At 42.6% G+C, this 23,927-nt stretch overlaps 1 protein-coding gene across 3 annotated transcripts in view; it reads left to right on the top strand.

The window, feature by feature from the left end:
- The window catches only part of camta1 (calmodulin binding transcription activator 1), an 880,549-nt gene extending 859,039 nt beyond the window's left edge, over positions 1 to 21,510 (top strand). For 2 of the 3 annotated variants that reach the window (XM_033048136.1, XM_033048135.1), the window contains one exon: positions 16,256 to 21,510. In XM_033048136.1, coding sequence (XP_032904027.1) covers positions 16,256 to 16,319 — 64 coding nt within the window. In that variant the 3' untranslated portion in view covers positions 16,320 to 21,510. Of the gene's footprint in view, positions 1 to 7,429; positions 7,499 to 16,255 lie in introns of all 3 variants that reach the window. The other variant, XM_033048133.1, reaches the window with a different exon arrangement.
- Positions 21,511 to 23,927: the final 2,417 nt, after the last annotated feature.

Genomic DNA, 23,927 nt, shown 5'->3' with positions numbered 1-23,927 from the left:
AATTGAGGACCATATTAAAAACAGCTTCAGGATATTTTAGCTTTGAACACAGATTCCTGGCCTACTCAGAAGACTTGGCTGTTAGTGCATCAAGTGAATTTTGAAACTGCAAACTTTGAAGACAACTTAATCACCCCTCAACCCAGGAGACCCGTCAGTGGGGGAGGAAGACACCAGTTTGCTCAAGATAAGCTTCACTCACTGATCTGGGAACAAGAGGAAGTCATTCATCCCTCAAGCCTGTTCCACCACTCAGTTGCAGCATGCCTTATCCATTCCATAACCCTCCTTATCTCCATATCCCAAATTCACTTACCAGACATAAAAAAAAAGCTCTCAAATTCAGTCTTGCAAACCTTAATTTTCAGCACTAGTCAAATCCTTCTTGATGAGCCACAGATTTCAACAAGAGTTGCGTGAAAACATCTTGCCTCGTTTATTGCCTGGATGTCTTCTGTTAAACTGTGGCTACAAACCACCATGTTTGTACCATGGGAAGCCAGGAAGAATGCTATGACATAGAATGTGGATTTGTGAACTTCATAATGATCTGCCCTCAGAGTGCTACTCTCGCACTAGGAAAGCATCAATAGTTACCATTGAACATCCAGAGCCCACTCTTCCAACTACTGGTGACCCGTTTCAACTGACTGCCGTGTACCACTTCCGATTCTTGTTATTTACTTCTCAGACAAAAGCAGATACCATGCCCGACAAATTCAGAGAAAAGGACTGGAGAAAAGTCAGCAAATTACTGGGGGTGACCACGCTGTGGCCCCACCTCAATTAAGACTCTGCCTCCAATACAATGAACAATCTTTAGGAAGGAGACGAGGAGGAATTTCTTTAGACAGAAGGTGGTGAGTCTATGGAATTCATTGCCACAGAAGGCTGTAGTGGTCAAGTCAATGGATGTTTATAAGGCAGAGATTGGTAGATTCTTGGTGTTCAATAATTTTGCTAGCCCTTGCTGCCTCCTCCCCTTCCTCAACCCTCTAGCTGTCTCTTCGCACCCTCCCATCCGCCCGCCCTCGGGCTCCTCCTCCTCCTCCCCTTTTCCTTCCTTCTCCCTCCCCCACCCCCCATCAGTCTGAAGAAGGGTTTCGGCCCAAAACGTCGCCTATTTCCTTCGCTCCATAGATGCTGCTGCACCCGCTGAGTTTCCCCAGCAATTTTGTGTACCTTTGGTAGATTCTTGATTAGTACGGGTGTCTGGGTTATGGGGAGAAAGCAGGAGAATGGGGTTGAGGGGGAAAAATGTATCAGCCATAATTGGATGGCTTGATGGACCGAATGGCCTCATTCTGCTCCTATCACATGAACCAATTAAGCCAATAAGGATGGCTAACCTGGTAGAGGGTTGTCCATCAGGTTGAGCAGTCAATGCCCTGGTGCTACCACAACCTCAGTCCCAGAAACCAGTTCAAGGTATGTCAGGTCCCATGGACAGCTCATTTAATGGGTTAAGTGCCAACTGTGAATCTTTGCTTTGAGAGGGTTGGTCAAATCAGAACTATTAAAATACTGGAAGGGTTAAAAAAATCAAAGAGAGATGGGAAAGGGTAAAAGAATTGGAAAAAGATGAATTGCCGTGTACCCTTTGGAATCGATTATACTAGCCAATCTCCTCCCTCAAGAAATTCAATACTTAACACATTTAAAAAGTAGATGGTTCATGAGAAGAACTTGGGTTGAGAGGCAATTACTATGTTACCTGATGTTCTGCAGCTTTCAATCTGACAGCAGTCGTTATTTTCACATAACCAGGTGGAGATTCAGTGAAAATTCTGCATTGGAAAAAACTGCTGAGCTTAAACTCAGTGAGCATCAGAAAATGATTTATCCAGAGGCGTTATTCCTCAGGGATCCTTAATCCTTTGAATTCTTCCATTGCATCTGATGATTAAATCTGTTGGCTGGTCAGAACAGTGGAGATGATCACTTAGTTCCATCTGCACATTCATCAAGTTTTTAATGGGTGATGATCTATTAATCCAACTAAATGACTCACAGTCAGGTAGACCTCAGCAATAAATACTTATCAAGTATTTATTGTCATTGTCAGGTGAAAACTACATTTCAACATTTGGCCAGTGCAGAACTCTCTAATCTAGGGAACATAGAGTCATGCGGCATGGAAACAGGCCCTTCTGCCCAACTTGCTCATACTGACCAAGATACCCCATCTACACTAGACTACCTGGCTGCACTTGTCCCATGGTACACAAAAATGCTGGAGAAACTCAGCGGGTGCAGCAGCATCTAGGGAGCAAAGGAAATAGGCAACGTTTCGGGCCGAAACCCTTCTTCAGACACTTGTCCCATATCCCTTTAAACCTTTCCCATCCATGTACCTGTCTAAACATCTTTTAAATGCTATTATAGTACCTGCCTCAACTACCTCCTCTGCAGTTCATTTTATATAACCACCACCGTCTGCCTGAAATAGTTGCCCTCAGATTCCTATTAAATTTTTCCCATCTCACCTTAAACTTATGTCCTCTTGTTCTTAAGTCCCATACCTGGGTAAATGAACCTGTGCATTCACCCTATCTCCCTCATGATCTTTTACACAATAAAATCACCTCAACCTCCAAGGAATAAAGTCTTAGCCTGCCCAACCTCTCCCTATGGGTCAGCCCCTCAAACCTTGGCTGCATCCTCGTAAACCTTTCCAGCACTCTTTCTTACTTAACAACATCCTATAGCAGGGAAACCAAAACTGAACACAACACTCCAAAGGCGGCCTCACCAACGTCTCGTACAACTGTAACATAACATCCTAACTTCTATACCCAATATCCTGACTGTTAAAGGCCAAGGCCTTTTTTGATGACCCTATCTACCTGTGATGCCACTTTCAAGGAACTATGTACCTGCACAGCTAGATCCCTACAACACTCCCCAGGCCCTGCCATTCACTGAGGTCCTGCCCTGGTTTGACTTCCCAAAATGCAACACCTCACCCGTAACTGCGTTAAACTCCATCAGCCATTCTGCAGCCCTTTTGCCCAACTGATCAAGATCTTGTTGTAATTTTCGATAATCATCTTTGCTATCTACAACACCACCAACTTTAGTGTCATCTGCAAACTTACTAATCATGCCTTGTACATTCTCATCCAAATCATTGATGTAAACCACAAACACCAGTGAGCCCAGCTCTGATTGAGGCACGCACAGCACTAGTCACAGGTCTCCAGTCCAAAAAACAACCTTCCACCATCATCCTCTGCTTCCTTCCATGAAGCCAATTCTCTATCCAGTTGGCCAGCTCTCCCTGGATCCCATGCGGTCTAAAGTTCCAGAGCAGCCTACCTTGCGGAACCTAATCAAACGCCTTGCTGAAGTCCATATAGACAGCGTCTAAGGCTTTGCCCTCATCAACCAGTTTGATGACTTTTTCAAAAAACTCTATCAGATTCGCAAGACACAATCTCCCATATACAAAACCATGCTGACAATGCCCAATCAGCTCCTGTCTATCCAGATCATATACCATCTTATCCCTCTGAATCCTCTCCGGTAATTTGCCTACCCCAGATGTTAAGCTCACCAGTCTATGGTTCCCAAGCTTTTCCTTGCAGCCTTCCTTAAATAGAGGCACAACATTAGCCACCCTCCAGTGCTCCGGTACTTCACACAAGTCCAATGATGTTCATATATCTCAACCAGGCAATTTCATCTTTTGCCTCCCACAGCATAACATTTCTAGTAGGTAGACACAAAAAGCTGGAGTAACTCAGCGGGACGGGCAGCATCTCTGGAGAGAAGGGATAGGTGACGTTTCGGGTCGAGACGTCACCCATTCCTTCTCTCCAGAGATGCTGCCTGTCCCGCTGAGTTACTCCAGCTTTTTGTGTCTATCTTCAGTGTAAACCAGCGTCTGCAGTTCCTTCTTACACATAACATTTCCACTATCTTCCAACAAGAATGCAACTCTCCAAGTTGAACCATTGACCTCCAGAACATAAATTTGCAATATGCTTCTGCATAATTTGTGATCCCCCAGCTCGGCTGTGCTTTGTGTGGCCAATATCACATCTTGATTCCCAAAGGAATGGTTCGGCAAAGGAGAAGAACACACTGTTCAGTTATAACTGGAAAACAATGTGTTGACATTCTGAATTGATTCTTTCGTGGCAAGAAAGAACTAAGTTTTCTCAAAAAGCGAGGTATGTTTTATCGCCTAAGGTTGTTTAATGGAGGAAGAGCACATTTAATTTCTCCTCACCAGAAAACCTCCTTAATAATAACCTCCTTATTCTCAGTTCTGCTTACATCTTGAATCATTTTTTTTCATTTGCTTCTATTACTTGCATCCACTGCAATCCACTCATCAACCTTCTCCCAAAGTTCTCCACCTCACCCACGATGAACATCGGGAAGTTTTTAGGGGTTAAAATGTGAGATTTTTCTTATCGTTATGAAACTCCACCCAGATTCTAACATCCTACTACAAAGTAAAACAACAACAAATATCCTTTTGTGGTCAATACTCAATATGCTCAATACGTCTTGAGATCCTTTATTCCCCATTTACTTGTCGTCTTTGTCCAGTCATTTTTTATCTTCTTCCCCCACATTACTTCCAAATTCCTGCACAATTACAATATGTGATAACATAGAAACATAGAAAATAGGTGCAGGAGTAGGCCATTCGGCCCTTCGAGCCTGCACCGCCATTCGATATGATCATGGCTGATCATCCAACTCAGTATCCCATCCCTGCCTTCTCTCCATACCCCCTGATCCCTTTAGCCACAAGGGCCTCATCTAACTCCCTCTTAAATATAGCCCATGAACTGGCCTCAACTACCTTCTGTGGCAGAGAATTCCACAGATTCACCACTCTCTGTGTAAAAAACGATTTTCTCATCTCGGTCCTAAAAGACTTCCCTCTTATCCTTAAACTGTGACCCCTAGTTCTGGACTTCCCCAACATCGGGAATAATCTTCCTGCATCTAGCCTGTCCAACCCCTTAAGAATTGTGTAAGTTTCTATAAGATCCCCCCTCAATCTTCTAAATTCTAGCGTGTACAAGCCGAGTCTATCCAGTCTATTCTTCATATGAAAGTCCTGCCATCCCAGGAATCAGGAACCAGGAATACATAACAATGCCTCGTGTAGTGTTGCATCTTCTTGTACTTCCTGTAATGGTGAGCAAAATTAACTAACCGTATGAGTATGAGGATAGAATTGGATTCAGCTGTGCAGCCTTCCATAGCTGAATAGTCCACTTCTCTTCAGTGTTTAACTATTACTTATCAGCAAACGTGGAGTCATATTTCAGCAATAAATCAGCACTATTGACAGAATACAATTTGGAATGAAAGTGAAGGAGGAAGGGTGATGGCAGTGAAATCTAGTTACTGGAGATGGAGGCATTAAACTGCCGGTAGATCACCAACTAGTCACCCAGTCAAACATAGAACATAGAAAAGCACAGCACGGGAACAGGCCTTTGGACTCACAATATCTACACCAAACATAATGCCAAGATATACTAATCTCCTCTGTCTGCACATGATCCATGTACCTCCATTCCCTGCATATCCATGTGCCTAGCTAAAGCTCATTAATTATGTTTTTGACTATTCATGGAAGAAATTATTTAATCTGGGAGCATATTCATTGTGGGTTTACATGTGGGATAACAGATACTTTGAACTTCAGACTTAGTGGACCCTGAGCTTTCTTTAGTCAATAGAGTCCTTTGTGGGACGAGAGCTCACAAACAAGGCTGAGATTCTGCCGGGTTAAGATGGAAATCTGAACCGCGTAGCCAAGTTGAAGCTGCAGCTGACATCTGCTGATGTGGTCTCTCTTAACACTGATAGCGTCTCGATTGGAACCTGCAAGAGTGCAGATAGACAGGGCCAGCTGCCAGCTTCTTTAAAATGGTAGTGGATGAAAATGTGCTCAGAGAGGAAGGTGCAAATCTTGAGTTACTGTTGGATATTACAGAGATCGCCAGATTACTATTCACATCTGGGGTCATAAAAACTCTGTTTGTGGAGTAACTGTTTTGGGGTGCCCCTCATTGAAAGGTTGGGTCGAAGCTGGGCTACAATGTTGGAAAATTAAGTTTCAAATGTAGTACCTTGGACTCAGTCTCCAAATGAAAACTGAATCTTAGGATGGAATTTACCATTAATGAGCCATATCCCGTTAAATGTGCTTTATTTGCCTGTAGCCTGGAAATTGCTGTGATTGATGCATTCAAATCAAATTTCTTACACTGCAAATAAAATGTGGGTGTTAAACCGTGTTATATAAACACACTGATTCCTCCGTTAAACGAGAAAGAGAGGAGTTTTGACACAGAATATAAAACAACCTTCAATATCCTTTCTATGCTTTAGTTGAATTGGTTTGTATTGGTGGATTCACCAGGACAGATCATTTGGAAGGGATTTCTGTGACTGGTGGGCTGTCGCTGTTGAGGTTAGCTAACCATGAACTATTTACATTGCATTAAGCTTCAGTAGTCCTGTCCACTCCTTTGCTGCACTCTGACTTGTTCATTCACAAGTGCCACCCACATGGAAATCCAAAGAAAACTTCCTTTAAAAAAAATGATTCAGAGTCAGGAAAACAAACCTTTGAATCTAACAACACCCTATGTTCTGGATGGTGTTAAAACAAATAATTATTGCAAAGGACTGTGGTTTTATTTTTCCAGATTGGTGAGCTGAAAGTCCGATTCTTTCCTTAGATGTTATGACACAAATGAAAATAATGCAGACATTTTTCAAATTTCGGATTTAATCTCTATTTAAAAAGACAAAAGACACATATATAAATGTTGTTAGCCTGATGTGATGTTGGTACTTTTGTTGATTCTTGTACTGATCTGAATGCAAAAATTAGTTTCACTGTACCTCGGTACATGTGACAAATGAAGTATTATACCAAAGTAACAAACTCTTCAGAAATATCCCTGCCACTATTTTAATCCAATGCGTTTGTGCCTTTGATAAGACAGGAAGCAAAGAGATCCATCCAAACACATTATTATTGGCTCAATTTCGGCAATTATAGATATAACGAGGGGCTTTCATTCCCGGAATGAGTTGGGAAAATATAGATCCCACACGGATTCAGCGCTGTGAAGCACTGTAGATTGTTCACATCAACCAAGGGTGATCCTTGCATCATTGATCCCAGTCAACTCAGTTTCCATGAGGAACTCATGAGGAACTAACTCCATCCGAGTGTCAATTCTTTGTGTCCAGTCTCAGCCTAATGTGAGACCAAGCATGAGTAAATGCAAGTAATTCAGCATTTCTGGAAGAATGTAGCAAGGCAAATTGTCCTGCACGTGGTTAACTTTATCAATACCCAATATGACATCGGACACAAAAAAAAAACAATCAAACCAAAACAACGGGTTCCTCTAAAACACTTTACTATGGCTATCCACAGCGCACTGGGAGAAAAGAAAACCACATTTGCTGGAGTCTTAGAGCTGAACCCTTACATACGCGGAGGGAGGTAATAATCTATTACAACTTTCCATCTCAAAACTGTACTGTCATTCTGTCACTCTGCTTGTACTTATTTGGTTGATGCTGCAAACCGATACATTTCCGGTTGTATTATTCTAAGACATTTTTATTCCTGTAACATGTATGTTGTGGACTGGCTCGGTCCAAGAGTGAGCCCCGTCTGTGCAGACCAGCGGTTTTCAAACGTTACTCTGGAGTTCCTCGCTGTTTCATTCCCGGGGATAGTCACCGTCTCGGAGGTCCGCATCACAATAATGATGTGTCCTTCTGGCGTCCCTGTATTATTGACAAGCTGAAGGATCCTCTGTAAAGACCGAAGCATTTCTTAAATACTGACAAAAAAATGGCTGCTTCCCTGGGAAGCACGTATTTACTAAGAGAAGCAACTGGGGAAGAACTATTTCCACACTCCCAGACCCCTGCACTAATACGTTGCTATGCAGGATTCCTTCAAAAGCCTTGACCCACATCCATCTGAACAATGTTTTTTTGTTCCATAAAGATTATTTTTGTACTTGTGATTAATTAAATTAATAAATCCAGAAACTGAGAGAGATCCTCTGACAGTAGAGACACAACATTGTCACTTTGTCGATCTCTTCATGTGGGAGCGCTCCAGTTTGAAAACCTACGGTTTACAGAGCAGAAATGCTATCTAAGTCATGCACTTGTTAAGATAATGTTTCATATTTAGGCCTGTGGAATTGCTCTGAGATATAGAGAAATAGAGGCTGATTACATGTGACATACTGTAAGTCTGGCAAAGGTATGTGTTACAGAGCAGCTGCATGCTATTTACACTCAATACTACTCTGCTTATAAAGATGTGCATCCTTTTATGTCATTATTGAAATAATGAGCAAAACAATCAGAGATTTATCTAACGCCTGCACAGTGCAGACTTATTTCATTAAAAAATTTCTAGGAACATGGCAGTAAGAAAGGGCAATTCAGCTCAGGAGTCGTTCAGCTTCGTCAACGCCCTGGTCCACCTGCATTCTTCCCATCTATTTATCCTGAATCCTTGGTTGTCCTAACTAATGCAATCAGTGCAATGTGTGCACATAAACTAGTTGCCATACGTTACAATTCCCCCCCATTCCTGGAAGTGTTGAGCATGATAGGACATAGTTCTTCAGTGACTTGCACCATATTGTACTTAACCCAAGTTACCAACATGTATTACTGGCATATCCTGCCATTCTCACCTTAAACATCAACATTCTCACAATCCAGCGGAGCTGTATTTAAGAAGCAGCTTAATTTGTTGGTTATTCAAAAGCAATTAAATTGCAAACGTTTAGCCACATTGCCTTCAGGCTAAGTGAGTAATTTAGTTTGGAGATACAGCGCGAATACAAGCTCTGCAGGCCACCGAGTCCGCGCCGACCAGCGATCTCCGCACGCTAACACTATCCTACACACACACTAGGGACAATTTACAATTTTACCAACCCAATTAGCCTACAATCCTGTACGCCTTTGGAGTGTGTGGTGGAATCCAAAGTACCTGGAGAAAACCCACGCAGGTCACGGGGAAAATATACAAACTCCGGACTGACAGCTCCTGCAGTCAGGATTGAACCATGTTCTCTGGTGCTGTAAGACAGCAACTCTACCACTGTGTCACTGTCTGATCCCAGTAAACACATATTTGCCCCTTGTGTTGCTGCCAACAAGTCCAGCATTGATCCTTTCTTTGATTTAAATGACCCCTTCCAATGCCTTACTGCCATAACCTCTGGAGGAGCACCCACCGGCAATTAATGAAGACTGGCCATGGACAAACATTGGGCAAAGACAGGATTGGGATCCAACGTCCCTGATATTGACGAATCTGTTAATAGTCCTGTATTAGGAATAGCCACGTAGGACAGGGAGCATCCAATCAGGAAAGAACAGTAATAAGAAGACTCGAATGATCAAGCTTAGTCATTTTTATTTTATCTGGTGTGCGTGTCGGAGGGGGAGGCGGGGAGTTGTATTATGTGAACTGTTGTCTAATATCTTTCTGAATGAAATATTGTCTATTTTTAGACCTAGTGCGTTTAAGCAAACAGTGAGTAACAGTAAGTTCTGCAGCGAGCGCTGTTAATGGAACAAATCACCAGCAACACAGATGCTTTTGTGTGCCTGACTTGGTTCACAATGATACTCTTCACTCCATTGAATGTTTAAAAATGTCATATTTGTCCTAATCGCCAGTGCTCATCCCTCACCGTACCGATTCGTACAAAAGCAACCAAAAGGGAAAATCGCAGCCTTCTGGTGGTGTCGGCATCATCTTTCGCCCCTTTCATCAGCACAACTAAAATTAGATTGGATTGTTATCTGCAATTAGCAGTGATATCCCTTTCCCAATGTTTGCCTGGCCAGTTCTAGAGTTGAAGAGCCAATGCTAACAAACCATGTAGGAACAGACCTTGTAGGAACAGACGGAGCAGTAGATGCATCAGCATTTAAGGATTGCCCAGGGGCATAAAAGTCTTTTGGTTGAGAGAGCAGGGGGAAGACTGAGGAAAGATAAAGATTGGTAGCATTGAATGTTGGAGATGGTTTGATGAGTGTTGATTTGAATTTAAGGGATGATGAGACACAAATCAAGCAGTAATTCGCAATGGATTTGATTTAAAGCAAATTTTAAAAAGGATATGCGTTAAATTTGCTGTGGGTTTATCGGTCCCTTGTTCAGAAAGTCCGGCACAATGCCGTTAGTAATGGCACCAAGACATTGGCACTTGTGCCTTTCACCAGGATTTCTATTGACATTTGGCACAGGGAATCCCCGACAATCCTCTCTCAGTCGAAAATAACAGATAAGGAAATCAAACTGCGTGTTGACAATCGCGGAGCTTCTCTAATTGTGGCAGCGAAGGGGATCATTCACAGGATTTATCTCACAATTGACAAAAAAAAAAATGTTTAATCTCACCCCCAATTAGAAGATAGTTTGTTCACAGAGTGCTTGGAAACATGCTGAACTTTGCACTTGTTTGAAGTATTTAACCTCCTGCCCTTGGATCTTGTTTAACCTGTAGAGATGATACTGAAAGCAATCTGACATCTGCATCGTAAGGTTGTGATTCAGATCCTCCTATTGAATACCCTAATCAGGATTGTCATTCCAATATAATGCTGTAGGCGTGTTATAATGCATTGGATGATGTGTCTTAGAGGAGAGATTGAACTGTGATTGTCAGTTTTGTGAGGATGATGTAAAGGAATGTATGACTGTTCTTTATGTAATAAAAAGTCAGCCTAGGTGATTGGATTAAGGTGCAGGTCATCGTTGATCCCATTGAATGGGAAAGCCAGTAAAAGGAGTAAAAAAACAGCTCGCCCACCCTTTCACCAGGGACACCTAAGGCCCAATGTGTCACCCTGAAGTGTTCTCAGAGGGTTAGAAGGCTGATGGGATTGGGGTAAATCCATCAACAATTCTATCTCTGACACCAAAAGCCATTCCATCAACTCATTACGCGTGCATGGATGCAGGAATGTTGGATCGGCCTGGACTTGGATGCCATCTGCAGTAGAATAACCTTCTTGCTCATGCTGTTTTCTTGAAGAATGGACATTTGGAAAGCCAGTGAGAAGTTGCTGGGCTTGTGGGCCTGCGGTCCCAATCCATAAATAAATACAAGCCTTCTTGTTAAAGGCTCGGCGACATCTATTCCAGTCGCCGAGCCTTTAACACGAAGTACACGTCGCAGCCCAACGTGCAAAATTGATTTCATTTTAATCTCAACTAATTTGAAAATCATTCAATTTGTCTGAGTTAGGGATCTGAATTAATCACAGATGTTTAGGCTGCAAAGCTAATCAGGAATGTTTGCTGTGAATTGTTTGTTGATTAGTTCAGTGAAAACTGCCAGAGAAATCCAAGCCAAATTAATTATTTCAGAGTTTTCTGGAAATGTTTTGTTCAAGTTGATGGAGTGATCTGTTACTCTCCAGAGCCCAATGCTAAAAACCAAGACCTACCCCAGGGCACCTGTTGCAATGCCTATTTAACAGAGTTTCTGCTCACCACAGTGTTGTGACTGAGATTCTTTAGACGTCTCGCATTCAAAACTTGTCTATTGCACAGTTGATTGTAGGATAAAGGTGTCTCTACTCTAACCCTAACCCTAACCCTAACCCTAATCCTAGATTGTAGGATAAAGGTGTCTCTACTCTGAGCTAACATTGTGACCACATTATATGGTACTTGAATCCCAAGATTGTTAAATTGCTTCCATAATGGAGGTAAACATTTGTCATGCAGGTCAAATTAGGTGTCATGTTGTGAACGATGTTACTGCCTATGAAGCTAATGCCCATTAGAAGTATCAGAACAGCACGCATGGGTGATTTACCACCATTGCTGCAAGATGAGTTTGATGTTCAAGCTACCCCACTATATTCTAACACACAGCAGAACATACAACCAGAAGAGGTTATCAACTAGTTGGAGATCAGTTACTAATGATATTTGTTGGCTTGTACAGTTCCACCAAGCTTTAGTGGTCTCCACGGTGCTTTAAAATTCTTGAAGTCCACAAGGAGTTTTCTGCCAGACGCTGAAAAACTGCAGAAACAAAGAACAGCAAATGCTTGTTTATAACAAGGATAAACACAAAGTGCTGGAGTAACTCAGCGAGTCAGGCAGCGTCTCTGGAGAAAAAGGATGGGTGGCGTTTCGGGTCGGGACCCTTCTTCAAACCCGGAGTCCTGACCCGAAACATCACCCATCCTTTTTCTTCAGAGATGCTGCCCGACCCGCTGAGTTACCCCAGCACTTTGTGTCCATCTTTGCTGAAAATCTTGACGTTTAGCGTAGTTGGTACATATTTTGGAATGCAGCGTAACTCGGAGAACAGGCAGAGGGTTCAGAAGGGGGGGGGGAGCTGTCAGAAGAGGGGGGAGAAGGACGGGATAAGAGCTCTTGTGCAAAGATTAACCCTGAGTACAGTTCTGCTTGCTCAATCTCATGGATGGCCAGTGTGTGGGGAAACTGGTGCTTCATTAAGGATCAGCTCACTAATAAATATCACCACCCCACTAGCAAAGTATGCTGAGGACCACATTGCCAGTTGCTGTCTAGGTCATTGTGGCTATGAAATGTTAGGGGCGTGATTCCTTTAAGGCTAAGGCAAGAAACATTTGCAACACCTCTCAGCCTGCTGACCATTGCTGCACAAGGGAGAGGTAGGTCACTGATACGCTCTAATCCAGAAAGGTTGAGTGCATTTCATTCCCTCTGGGCAGACGCCAACAGTAAGAGCAAACTAACAGCTTTGGGAGATTTGCAGCTTCCCCATGACACAGAGTGCCACTGACAATGTGCACGTTGTCTTGAAGGTGTCTACGGCACAAACCCAAAGGGATTCCAGTCCCTCGTTTGCAGTTAGTTTGCGACTAAGCACGGCACATTATGATCTCCTGGCAGCAGTCAAAAGGTATTCATCCTGATGCTGTCCAGAAATGACATGCTTCTGAGTCTCCATAGCAAACCAGAGGGTAACTACTTTATGACAAGGAATATCAATGCACAATCCATTCAAAGGTAGGGCAATGCACATTGAATGGATGCCATGTCACAAGAAACGTGGTAAGGCATCCTGTTGACTCGAGATTCATGGTCATTTCCTGCATGCTCCAGAGCCTTGACAGAATAGTGGTGAACCTGTACATTGGGCAGCAGATGGGTCCACACAAGAACACCAGCCCATTTCTGCCTGGCCTATGTGCCACCAGCCCACGTTACCAATAAATACCAGCTTAATTTTCCATTCACCAACAACCCATGTCATACCTTCTCTCATAGCCTCTGCTTGCGACATTTCTCAAACAAAGGGAATTATAAAGTAAAAATTCCTAACTTAGAAATCAAAATCTGTCAAATTGCCGACTTGTCTATATTGCCTTTGTTCAGTTGCTCCGCTCGCATTTGCCTGCGCTAGAGTTCCTTTGAGGTGCTGCCAGTTGCTGCCGCATTGCTGCATGCAAAGCCCCTGCTGATTCCGCATGGGTTTCTCACAAACCTGTCATTGCATTCATTGTCCATATCATCTGACCACAGCAGCTGTACAAGCCCCATCCAAATGCCCCATCTATGGCATCTGCAATTAAGCTCTTGCAGAACCTCATTCCCCTTCTGCTTAGCCTTTGCTGCAAGTCCAGTGCTCAGCGTACGTACCCTCTTGCCTCCACATTCATCCCCAAGTTCCCTGCATTGCAGTGCACTGAGCTATTGGTTGTGAATGCCAGACTATCCACAATTGTGCCTTGACCAACACTCGATTCTTACTCTCCATGCACCTTTTGGCTGTCAGAATGGACAACGTTACAAGTGAAAGAGGATGGGAAGGAAAGGGAGAGAAATACTGTGTTTGATTGTGGGATGCTATGAATTGGAAGATTGAGAATGAGGTCACCGTCTTCCTCCACGGTCTTCCCTCCCCATATCCCTCATCGTCCCCAGACTCAGTAACTCTCACACAAGTGATGTCCAACAGGCTTCTGTGTGGCAACAAGATGATGGAACGGCACTTTACCTCTGCTGCTTAGCTGTTGCCCTGACTGTGCACTGCCTTGTCCTGTGATAGAGAGGAATGTGCCTCAACACAATGTGATCTATTTGGATAGTGCAGCTACACGTAAATAACCCGCTGTGTGTGCAAGCTATGAGATGTGTTTGTGTGATGTTGCACCAAGTGTGGGAGAATGTGGTACAGATTATGAATAATAGGCTCCAGGTTTGATCGTGCAAAGTTGCTGATGAGTGAGTGATAAGGATGTGGTGCACTGAGAACTGTGTGCTACTGCTGGTGCTTTTGATGGCATTTTAAGATGCATTCAGACTTTGATTGTTGATGTGAGGCAGCATCAAGCTTCTAACGACAGGATTCAAGTTCTCAATGCTTGAATCCTGGCATTGACTCCCACCTCAATGTGTACTTGTTGCCTTCTGTGTGAGGCTAGGGGAGCACCCACTCCCTCAACCCACCCTTTATTGCAAGCCCCTTCAGAAACAGGACCTCCCTCCCCTCCTGGACACAGGCCTTCATTATAACACAGGAGAGCCCCAGAGTATGCTCCCTTCATTGCCATGCCACTCTTAAATGTTTCCCAGGTCTGCTGCAGAATACACACCAGCTCCTGCCTCAGAATGCCTTCCCTTCAAGAGGCACAAGTTGACTTAAAATAGCATTGCCTTGTCTTAATTGGTGCTAGCCACTCACAAAATTGGATCCCTGCTTAGCAACACACCAATGGAAAGGATAACTCCCATCTGGGCTGCAGACTGAATTTGTTATAATTATCAGACAACACAAACAGCAGACTACAAAAGATCACCATGCAGGTTTTTTGAGGACCATCCAATTTAGCCTCCTCTGTTTTTCAGAAGAATTCATATTTCTACATGAGTAAGTCATTATATTCAGCGCTAACCACCCACGATCCAATGCCCGTGACATTGCCAATTTATGAGCAAGATTTATTTTTTTTGCCATAGGTCTAAGTCCATTAGGAATGAGGGTTGCCAGGCCTGATGGAAATATTCTTGAAGGTTTAATTGCAGAAAAATCAATTCCACCCCATTCCAGCCATCGCTCGCCAGGCTTATAAATTGTTGTGGTGTACGCCTTCCCACAGCTGTTCAGTGGCAAACAGCCTTCAAATTACAGGATTGGATGGTACAGAGTCTTAAAGCAGCTCTGTTTGTTTTGCCTCCAGTATGCTATGAATGAATCTTTTAAAAAACATACAAATAACTTATTTATGTTCCCCCCCCCTCCCCCTCCGAGTTTTACCTGCAATGGCATCTCGGAAGTTTGTTTTTATTTCCTGCAGGCACCAGGGTCCATTCCCCCACTGTGGGCTGGATCTCAGCTCAGTGCCTGGTCAACCCGATGTCCACCACCTATTTCTCATCCCCCCATGCCTGGATCATTGAATTGCTGGTGAAGTATTGCAGTGACATTCTGACAGCACTCCTGACTTCAGAAGGCCAGCAAGCGTCGCCTGTGTTGAGCTGGAATTGGTCACATGTGGGCCAGCTTTACTTCCCTAACGATCCCCAGAAGATTTATTTTTACAACAATTGCCACAGACGACTGTGGAGGCCAAGTCAAAGTACATTTTTAAGGCGGAGATTGACAGATTCTTGATTAGTACGGGTGTCAGGGGTTATGAGGTGATGGCAGGAAATGGGGTTGAGAGGAAAAGATAGATCAGCCATGATTGAATGGTAGAGTAGACATGATGGGCCGAATGGCCTTATTCTTCTCCTAGAACTTATGAAGCTTTCATAATTACTTCTGCTTCCAGGTTTTTTTAAAGTGAAGTCAAATTCATGGTGATGATCAATTTGATCTTAATCTTGACCGATTAGTAATCTTGGGATATTATCCTGCTGCCTGTACGATTGCAGATCTAATTGTACCAGTCTTGGGATTTGAGACCAGGGTCACATAGGTTAAAGTATAACTGATTGCATCACTCCATGCCATGACAATGATAACCATGTAATTTGCACTAATTTTTAAAACAGAGTTGTTGTCTTGTAAATATAAAAGACTTGAGTAGCCTCTTTCTGTGCGATATCATTCTATGGTTGAAGCCTTTCCCGACATTTTGTTACCTATTAACCAACAATGTTACTGGTTATTCCTTTGTTGACATGTCCTTGGTTTATAAATTGGGTCTAATATCGGTAACATAATTTTATTCTTTTTGTTCCCCTCTCTTCCTTCAGAGTGAAAGAATTGAGAAAGGCCAAGGAACCTGAAGATTCACAGAAGCACCCCATAGCAATGTAACATTGCTTCCTGACTGTTTTCTTTATGTTTATATCAGAGACATTTACAAAGATCACTAGAGATTTGGGAAGATTAGCAACACTCTCATCGCAACAAGGCTCTAGAAACTTTTTTTCTCTCGACCACATCGGCACTTTTATGGAACTTTTTTTAAAGAAAACGAAACAAGGCGCCATAGAACTTGCAACTTATTGTTTTAAGAACTTGAAAACTAACTTGTAGAATGAAATAACCTCTTTACCAGCCTGGTGCGTAGTACTGTAAACTTGTGTCAAGGTTTGCAACACAAAAAAAAGGGGCTTTTTTTGTCGGGATTAAGCAAATGTATGTAGAGATATCAAAGAGTGAAGAAAAAAGCAGGTCAGTGCATTGAGGGGAGTGTTAGTCTGAAAGGAAAGGTGATGCACAGCTTATGTGGATCCTGAGCCAGGGGGTCACGGGTTTTGCACGTTCTGGTGGGTGTGATCACGGCCACCCTGCAGTGATAGGGAGTGGTCCAATACTAGGCCTGGGACTTCCTCTCTTCGAACTTCTTCCTTGCTTTCATCAAATCCTGCTGTTGATCCATGCTGGGATTGAACATAATGCAAGGGTAGGAAGGAGGAGGAAGAAGAGTTGGAGATGAGCCCTGTCTCCAGATGTTGGATGCAAGCAATGTGCAATTTGCCAAATGGAAGTGGCCTGTGGCTACATATAATCTGCTCGTTCAGTTAACTGGGCAAGGTGCCTGAAATCTGATATATTTTCCTTGCCCGTTCTCTCCTTTTCTGACTAGAACCCTCCATACCAGAAGTACTACGGTCTTAAAAACTCTCTTAAGGACCAATGGTAACTTCTTGGGGCCAAACAAAGAGAACAGCTTGAAGCTATATAATTTTATTTTCTGTATATTGGTTAAACCTTGTGGATATTTGGTGTGTGTGTGTGTGCGTGCATGTGTGTTTCAAACCAACCAATGTTTTGCGTATCTTTCAGCCCACTTTTGGTTGTAAACTGTGAAGGAAATCAGAAGTTTAACAGTTTCTGAAGTCCCGGAGCCTTACTGTTTTGGAGATACTCATCACTGTTAGATCAGGTAGCAAGCTGGGCTGAATGTCCCAGTCAGCTGGAAGTCACCTGGCAAATCTGCACCAGATTCAGCCTACTAGGTAGGGTATGCACTGCAAAGAAAGGTGAATAATTACTTGCAAAAGACCCCATTCTCAAATATAGGTATTGTCCTCACTGATCTGGAGGGGCAAACGTGAACTGACAAGTCTCTGCTGTTGGAATAATAGTCACTAATCAAAAGAGTTCCTTGCAGAATACCTTGTGCAATCTCTAGCGTCAGATCCGTTATTCGTTAGTGGGAGTTGGTGGGCTGGTTGCCTGCTGGGGACATCACAGCTAAGAACAGACCCGATGGAAACATATATGCACACTTTTCCAGCTGGGTTGACTGGATCCTGATTGAGAGCAGCAAAGCCAACTGGTTTCTCCCTTGATCCCATGCTAACCAGGAAGGACCATCGCATACCAGAGTCTTGGTAGACTTAAATGTGGTTTTGTTTGGAAATCTGAAGCCCGCATGAAAGCTGAGCGGCACCAGGATTGAATGCCTCAGAGGGACACTGAGTTACACCGTCAGAGAGCATGTCATCTCCATGCCTCCAGACTCCACGGAGATAGGTCACTCCCAAGTTAAGTAATTATGTGCAATGTACAGTAAGTGGATTTATCACATCTTCATCTCAATCAGTGTATTCTGCATTGATGGACTTTGGTGGGGTGACCTACACTACACAAACAGCATGCAGTGTATAGAGCCAGCCAAGTATTCATTACCCCCTCAGGTGCTACATTGATATGTGTGGGTCATTTAAATAAGTTTAAAAATAATGAAATGATGGAGTGACTGTGTGTGTGTATAAACTTATTGTTGAGGTTTTTTTTTAATGTCTTACCAGATCTTACGAGAGTTGCTGGAACTGAGATTTTAAGATGGTGGTTGGGTCACCTGGTGAGATACACCCAAAGCTAACACAGGAGGCCCTGGCATGTCTACAAACATACCCTTGCAGTATTCCCTGTATTGCCCTTTATCCCTCTCTTCCCCTCTCCTTGTCTCGTGAAGGGCGTTACTGCTACAGGTCAAGCCCCAGGTGCTGTCCATGTTCCAGGCAACATGTAATTCTCAGCTAACATCTCTGTAACCAGTCTATCTTAAATTGGCTGCTGTGTTTCTTTAAATATGACAGTGATGAAAAGTAGTTAATTGGCTGTATCTCGGGACATCCTGAGTTTGCTTTATCCAAGCACTCATTGTTTGGAGAAGAGGCTTGGAATTGTCTGTGGTGTTGACATGTGGAGCCCAGACCTTTGGCTCCAAGAAACAGTGCAAACTGACCGATTACTTCCGTTCCTGTCTCCATGCTGGCCAATTATCAGTGTTACGTTGATTTGAAATGAACCATGAGGGACATATACTTTCATCAACAGTCAACAACGAGCCTGGTCTTCCCAAGGCCAAAGGCCAGTGTGAGGAGAGAGGATTTCAATTTTCCCGAGTGTTAAAGGCTAGTAATATGAGATTGAAGCTGGCCCTACTTTTCTATAAACAGAAAAGGCCTCCCAAGGCCAACAGTGTTGAAGGTGGCACAGCCTTATTTTCCAGATTGCCTGCCAGTTGGGGATGTTGAAGAAAAGCAATGTATTTTATTGGACCATCTAGTTTGCTGTTGCAAAGGGGCAGGAAACTTGGATTAGGTTTGTACTGAGATACAGACAGAAACCCAACCAACCCTCCATAAACTCATTATTGATCCATTATTGAACCCTTTGCCGTGGTCAAAGTAAAACAGATTGCTGCCCACTCTATTGCCATGAGCTGATTTGAGAAAATCATGCAGTTTTATTCTTCTTAGCTTAGTTTTAAATTACTGTGAACTAGCATAACGGAATGCTTCTTGAACAACCTGAGCCATCTAAAACAAAATGCTTCTGGTGGGGGGGGGGGGGGTAAACCACATCAGTATTTCTAGTAGAGGGTAGATGTGTTGCTACTATGCAATCGTGCTATCGTTGGTAAACATTATTACTGACAGCTCAGTGCATCAAGTTGTAAAGCAAGACCCTTCCCCAAATAACATTTCAAACTAATGAACAAACAAAATTGAACAAACTGACTCCCTCCATCTACCTTTACCCTTCAATTATACCTTGTGAGGCACCATTAAAAAGCCCCCCTGCGGTCTTTATTATGTTGCTTCACTGGCTGCATATCATTAAAAAAACATTGTACTGTCAAAAAAAAAGTCTTACTCTGCTTCTCACCATTGAGTTCACAAAGTACGAGTATCTGCTGCACTTCGGGCCATGGCAGGGTAATGATCCTGTTCTGTCTGTCATCATTGCAAGCTGAGGAGGTGCCCAGGTGCAGCCCAGGTGTGTTGAGGTGAGAGTACCTCACCACATTTGTTTGCGATTGAAATGTTCTCTCACTGACCACACTACAAAGACAAAGGGAATGGAGGGGGGTTGGGTTTGCTGACAATGGGGGCAGGAGGTTCCACATAAGCTGGGTATTAACCTTATCCAAAAACTCCCGAAACCTTTCTTCCTCAACAGTCACTGTCACCTTGCTCGTGTCCTGTCACATCCTGCACTTTATTTTGCCTTACTTTATAACTTTTTTTTAGTCTGAACTTTTTTTTAATATATATATAATATATAAATAGTTTATTTAAAGCTTTGATTATTTAATTTATTTTCTTTTGTTCTTTCTTTATTTCAAAAAGCATTTAAGCTTTTTTAGCCTTTCAAAAATAGGACAATTTTTTTGTGGGGTCACATTCATTGCCTTGACATCGTACAAGACAGTAAGGTCTTGTATGATGTATTCTGCTGGCCAGTAATGTCCATATTCTTGGCTACTGTCAGTAACCTGGGTGGACTCTGTATATATTGAAGATCATGATAGGGAGATGAATGAAAACAATGAAAAAAAGTGGGATGCCAACAATGAATTATTTTACTGTGAGTGGTTATGAGATTGGTAATGGCAGAATGGGAATTTGTATAGTTTTATCTGAATGAGCTAGCAATGTGGATATACTGTTTGTAAATAATGTATATATACTTAAAATGATGGAAAAAAAACACCAGAGATATGTGCATGACTGTAATGAACAAAAAAAAAACAAAAGGAAGTATTAGAAGCAAATGACCTGTAAAATGAAAAAAAAATCACTGTAAGAATTCCTTATTTTAAATGTTCTTTAGAAGAACATTTTTGCTAAAGCATGATTACTTGCAAAAAAACTACTGTACTTAGAATTAGAAAACAGACAGCAAAATGATATAACTGAAAAGTTTATGTTTACATATTTCTTTTCTGTTTGGCTACCAAGACTTATCTCCTTTGCCAATGGGTGCCAAGTAATGTGAATGCTGTATTGCTAAAAGAAAAGACACAACATTAAGTTATAATCTTTGCTGAGCAGGTTACTGTAAGGATATAATATATATATATATAGCATTATACCATAAATCACTCTTTGAAAAGAAAGATTAACAGGCATTTTTATGTTAAATACTGTGTGATACAGTGGAAAATGTTACACACATAATACACACATACATATGCATACAAATACACGCACACATACAGGACACAATAGATTTTGAAAAAAATATATTACATAAATCAAACTTGACAGTAATGGAAAGAATGTCCACTTCATCTGTTCATCTGAGATTAGACAAACAGGTCACAACATTGCACAAAAAAAAATAAAAAAAATAAAATTCTAGAAAATGCAAAGCTTTGTTGCACACTGCAACAACCCAGAGACATATGCTACGACAGAGACTCCTGGGGTTGCTCACAATTGCATGTGATACTAGTGTAGATTCTCCTTTTTTTTTTTTTTTGTCTCTCTTTTCTTGCCCCTTCCTTTTTTTTCCCCCCCTCTCTTTCTTCCTCTACACTCTCTTGTTTTTAACCTTTTTGATTTCAACCTTTTGTTTCAATTGTTCCTCTTTTTGTATGTCTGCATGTGAGAGCGTCACTGGGTCGTTTAGAATCTTTACAAGGGATAGCCCAGCTGCCAGAGTCATGCAAACATTTTAAATTCCCCGTCAAAATTATGTAAGATGTTTTTGAATGCTTTATAATCCTTTCTGCTGTAAATTAAAAAAACAAAGAAAAATCTCTCCATGTTAGTTTGTTAAATTTATTTCTGAATATATATCGTTTGATACTTACTAACTTTCTCGTTCTCTGGACAACCTTTTGACTCTCGGCACCAAGGTGCCCTCCAATGGATTGGTTATCAAACCATTTCATTCTGGTTTATTTCCTGTTTCTTTTTATTATTGCTCTTCCCTGGATATCACTTTCCTGTCATTGGTCTTCCTTTTCCTTCTCTCGACTTCCCCTTCCCTCACCCGATCTTACTGTTTGCTTTTCCCCATCCCTGAAATGTCTCCTTTACTGGCGCCCACCTTCCCCTTTTTCTTTCCCAGCTGCGTGCAACTTCAGTCTCCTCTCACATCTCACCTGGCTCCCGAGTTCCACCTCCAGTTGATGGTGCCTGGAGGTTGGTTCTGTTCTCCATCGTTGCCCCAATCAAATGTATCCCAGTTCCAATATTTCTTTAACTAATGAGCAAAATTTATATCAAGGAAAATGAAAGGTATCCATTTTATTTATTACCTCCCCTAGTCAATCACGGTGTGCCAACAATTGGTGGGTCATTTATGGGGGCACGTGCACAATCCTGGAAGGTTACGAACTCCACCTTCTTCAGTGGGCCATGATGAAGAAGGTCAGCAGGCTGTTAGACCACCATGTGTCCCTTTTACCATGAGAGACTGTGGATCATGATCAGGTTGAGCTTTTCCCCCCAAAGCACAGACTGACCATCAGATTGAGTGTTATGGCTGCTGTTAATCCTCAGTAGTGTCTCTCAGTTTCTGGCCTCAGTGTTGTTCTGCCATGGTCCCGTGCTTTTCTGTGGCCAATGAAATAAATACTTGTCTGGCTGCACAGTTGGTCCTGCACGGGTATATGGTTAAATGTCTGACTTTCTTATTGTCTCTCTCTGTCATTGTCTCAATGGGTAATTGTCTAATTTCCGTTTGTGCCTCCCTCTACCTACAACGTAGGCAATTCAGTATCACAGGACTAGTGTATGCCCTTTTCCAGCCAGGTCCTCACACCTCTGTGGGACTGCCTCATCTTCCACTGGCATTATTTGCTCCAAAGAGTTAACTACTGACGAGATGTCACCCCAAGTGTGTGCTTCCTTCCTCAAGGTAGTTCAAGCACATTGTTGTTCTTGGAGGTTGAATCGTTAGCTTGGCCTCCTACAGAACAAGCTAACTCCTTGAAACATGGCTAGGAGCAATCAAAGATGGACAAGATAACTTTAAATGAAGGTGGAAAGCACTCACTTCAAATGTAAATAAAATGGTAGACCTCGTTCTTACACCTTTGAAAAGGACAAACCCTGGAACATTGAAGACAAATGTGGGCACTGGAATCTGCCCAGCAATAGAAGGATTACTATAACATTTACCTGAATAAAGCAGTGAATCAAAAGGTGGTACTGATTGTGGTGGAGGTACAGTGCTGGACTCGGACAGAGCAGTATTTGATGTCAAAAGGAGCAGTGATATTTCACTTTTTGATTCTCCTCCTTCATAATTGTAATGGCTTATTTCAAGGCTACAGGGTTCAGGCCACGTTGGTCATCTTCCTGCCATTTGTCCGTGCTTGCTGCAGCAAGCACGGACAAGATCACGTATCAGAGCTGAGAAAATGTACAGTGAAATATTGGAGGCTAACTCAGCATGTTGTCCACCAGCCATTGAATATTCAGTTCATCGGCAGAAATGACAGTCGGAACCACAAACTCCCCTTGCCTCATCTATAAAACAGACCATTGGAAACTGCTAACATAACACAAGGAACAATGGAGGTGCTGAACATTTGGCTTGGCATGGCACGACAATAATCTCAACAATAAGCGGCATTCACAGAGTGAGTAAACTTCGAAGAGAGTCCAACGCATCCAACTCAAAGGTACACAAAAATGCTGGAGAAACTCAGCGGGTGCAGCAGCATCTATGGAGCGAAGCCTTGGCTACTTCATTACTGGCTTGCAGACTGACTGACTTTAGAGATACAGTGCAGAAACAGGCCCTTCGGCCCACCGAGTCTGCGCCGACCAGCAATCACCCTGTATACTAGCACTATCCTACACACTATGGACAATTTACAGAAGCCAATTGACCTACAAATCTGTGCATCTTTGGAGTGTGGGAGGAAACCAGAGCACCTGGAGAAAACCCACGCGGTCACAAAGAGAACGTGCAAACTCCATACAGACAACACCAGTGGTCAGAATTGAACCTGGGTCCATGGCGCTGTAAGGCAGTAAGTCTACCGCTGCGCCACTGAGCTGACCCTGCTCCAAAGCATTCATTGGTATGGCTGAAGCCGGCTGAAGGAAGACAAAATGAGTGCAGCCCAAATGTTAAATGGAAATGTAATTTTGAACCGTGTGACAGATAAAAGTTAATCCACACCTCTGTTGTGTTTTCACTTCTAATGCTACATGGCGG

The sequence above is a fragment of the Amblyraja radiata genome, chromosome 31 (genome assembly GCF_010909765.2).
Source record: "Amblyraja radiata isolate CabotCenter1 chromosome 31, sAmbRad1.1.pri, whole genome shotgun sequence".
Lineage (NCBI taxonomy): Eukaryota > Metazoa > Chordata > Chondrichthyes > Rajiformes > Rajidae > Amblyraja > Amblyraja radiata.
This window is presented reverse-complemented; position numbering and strand designations above follow the sequence as displayed.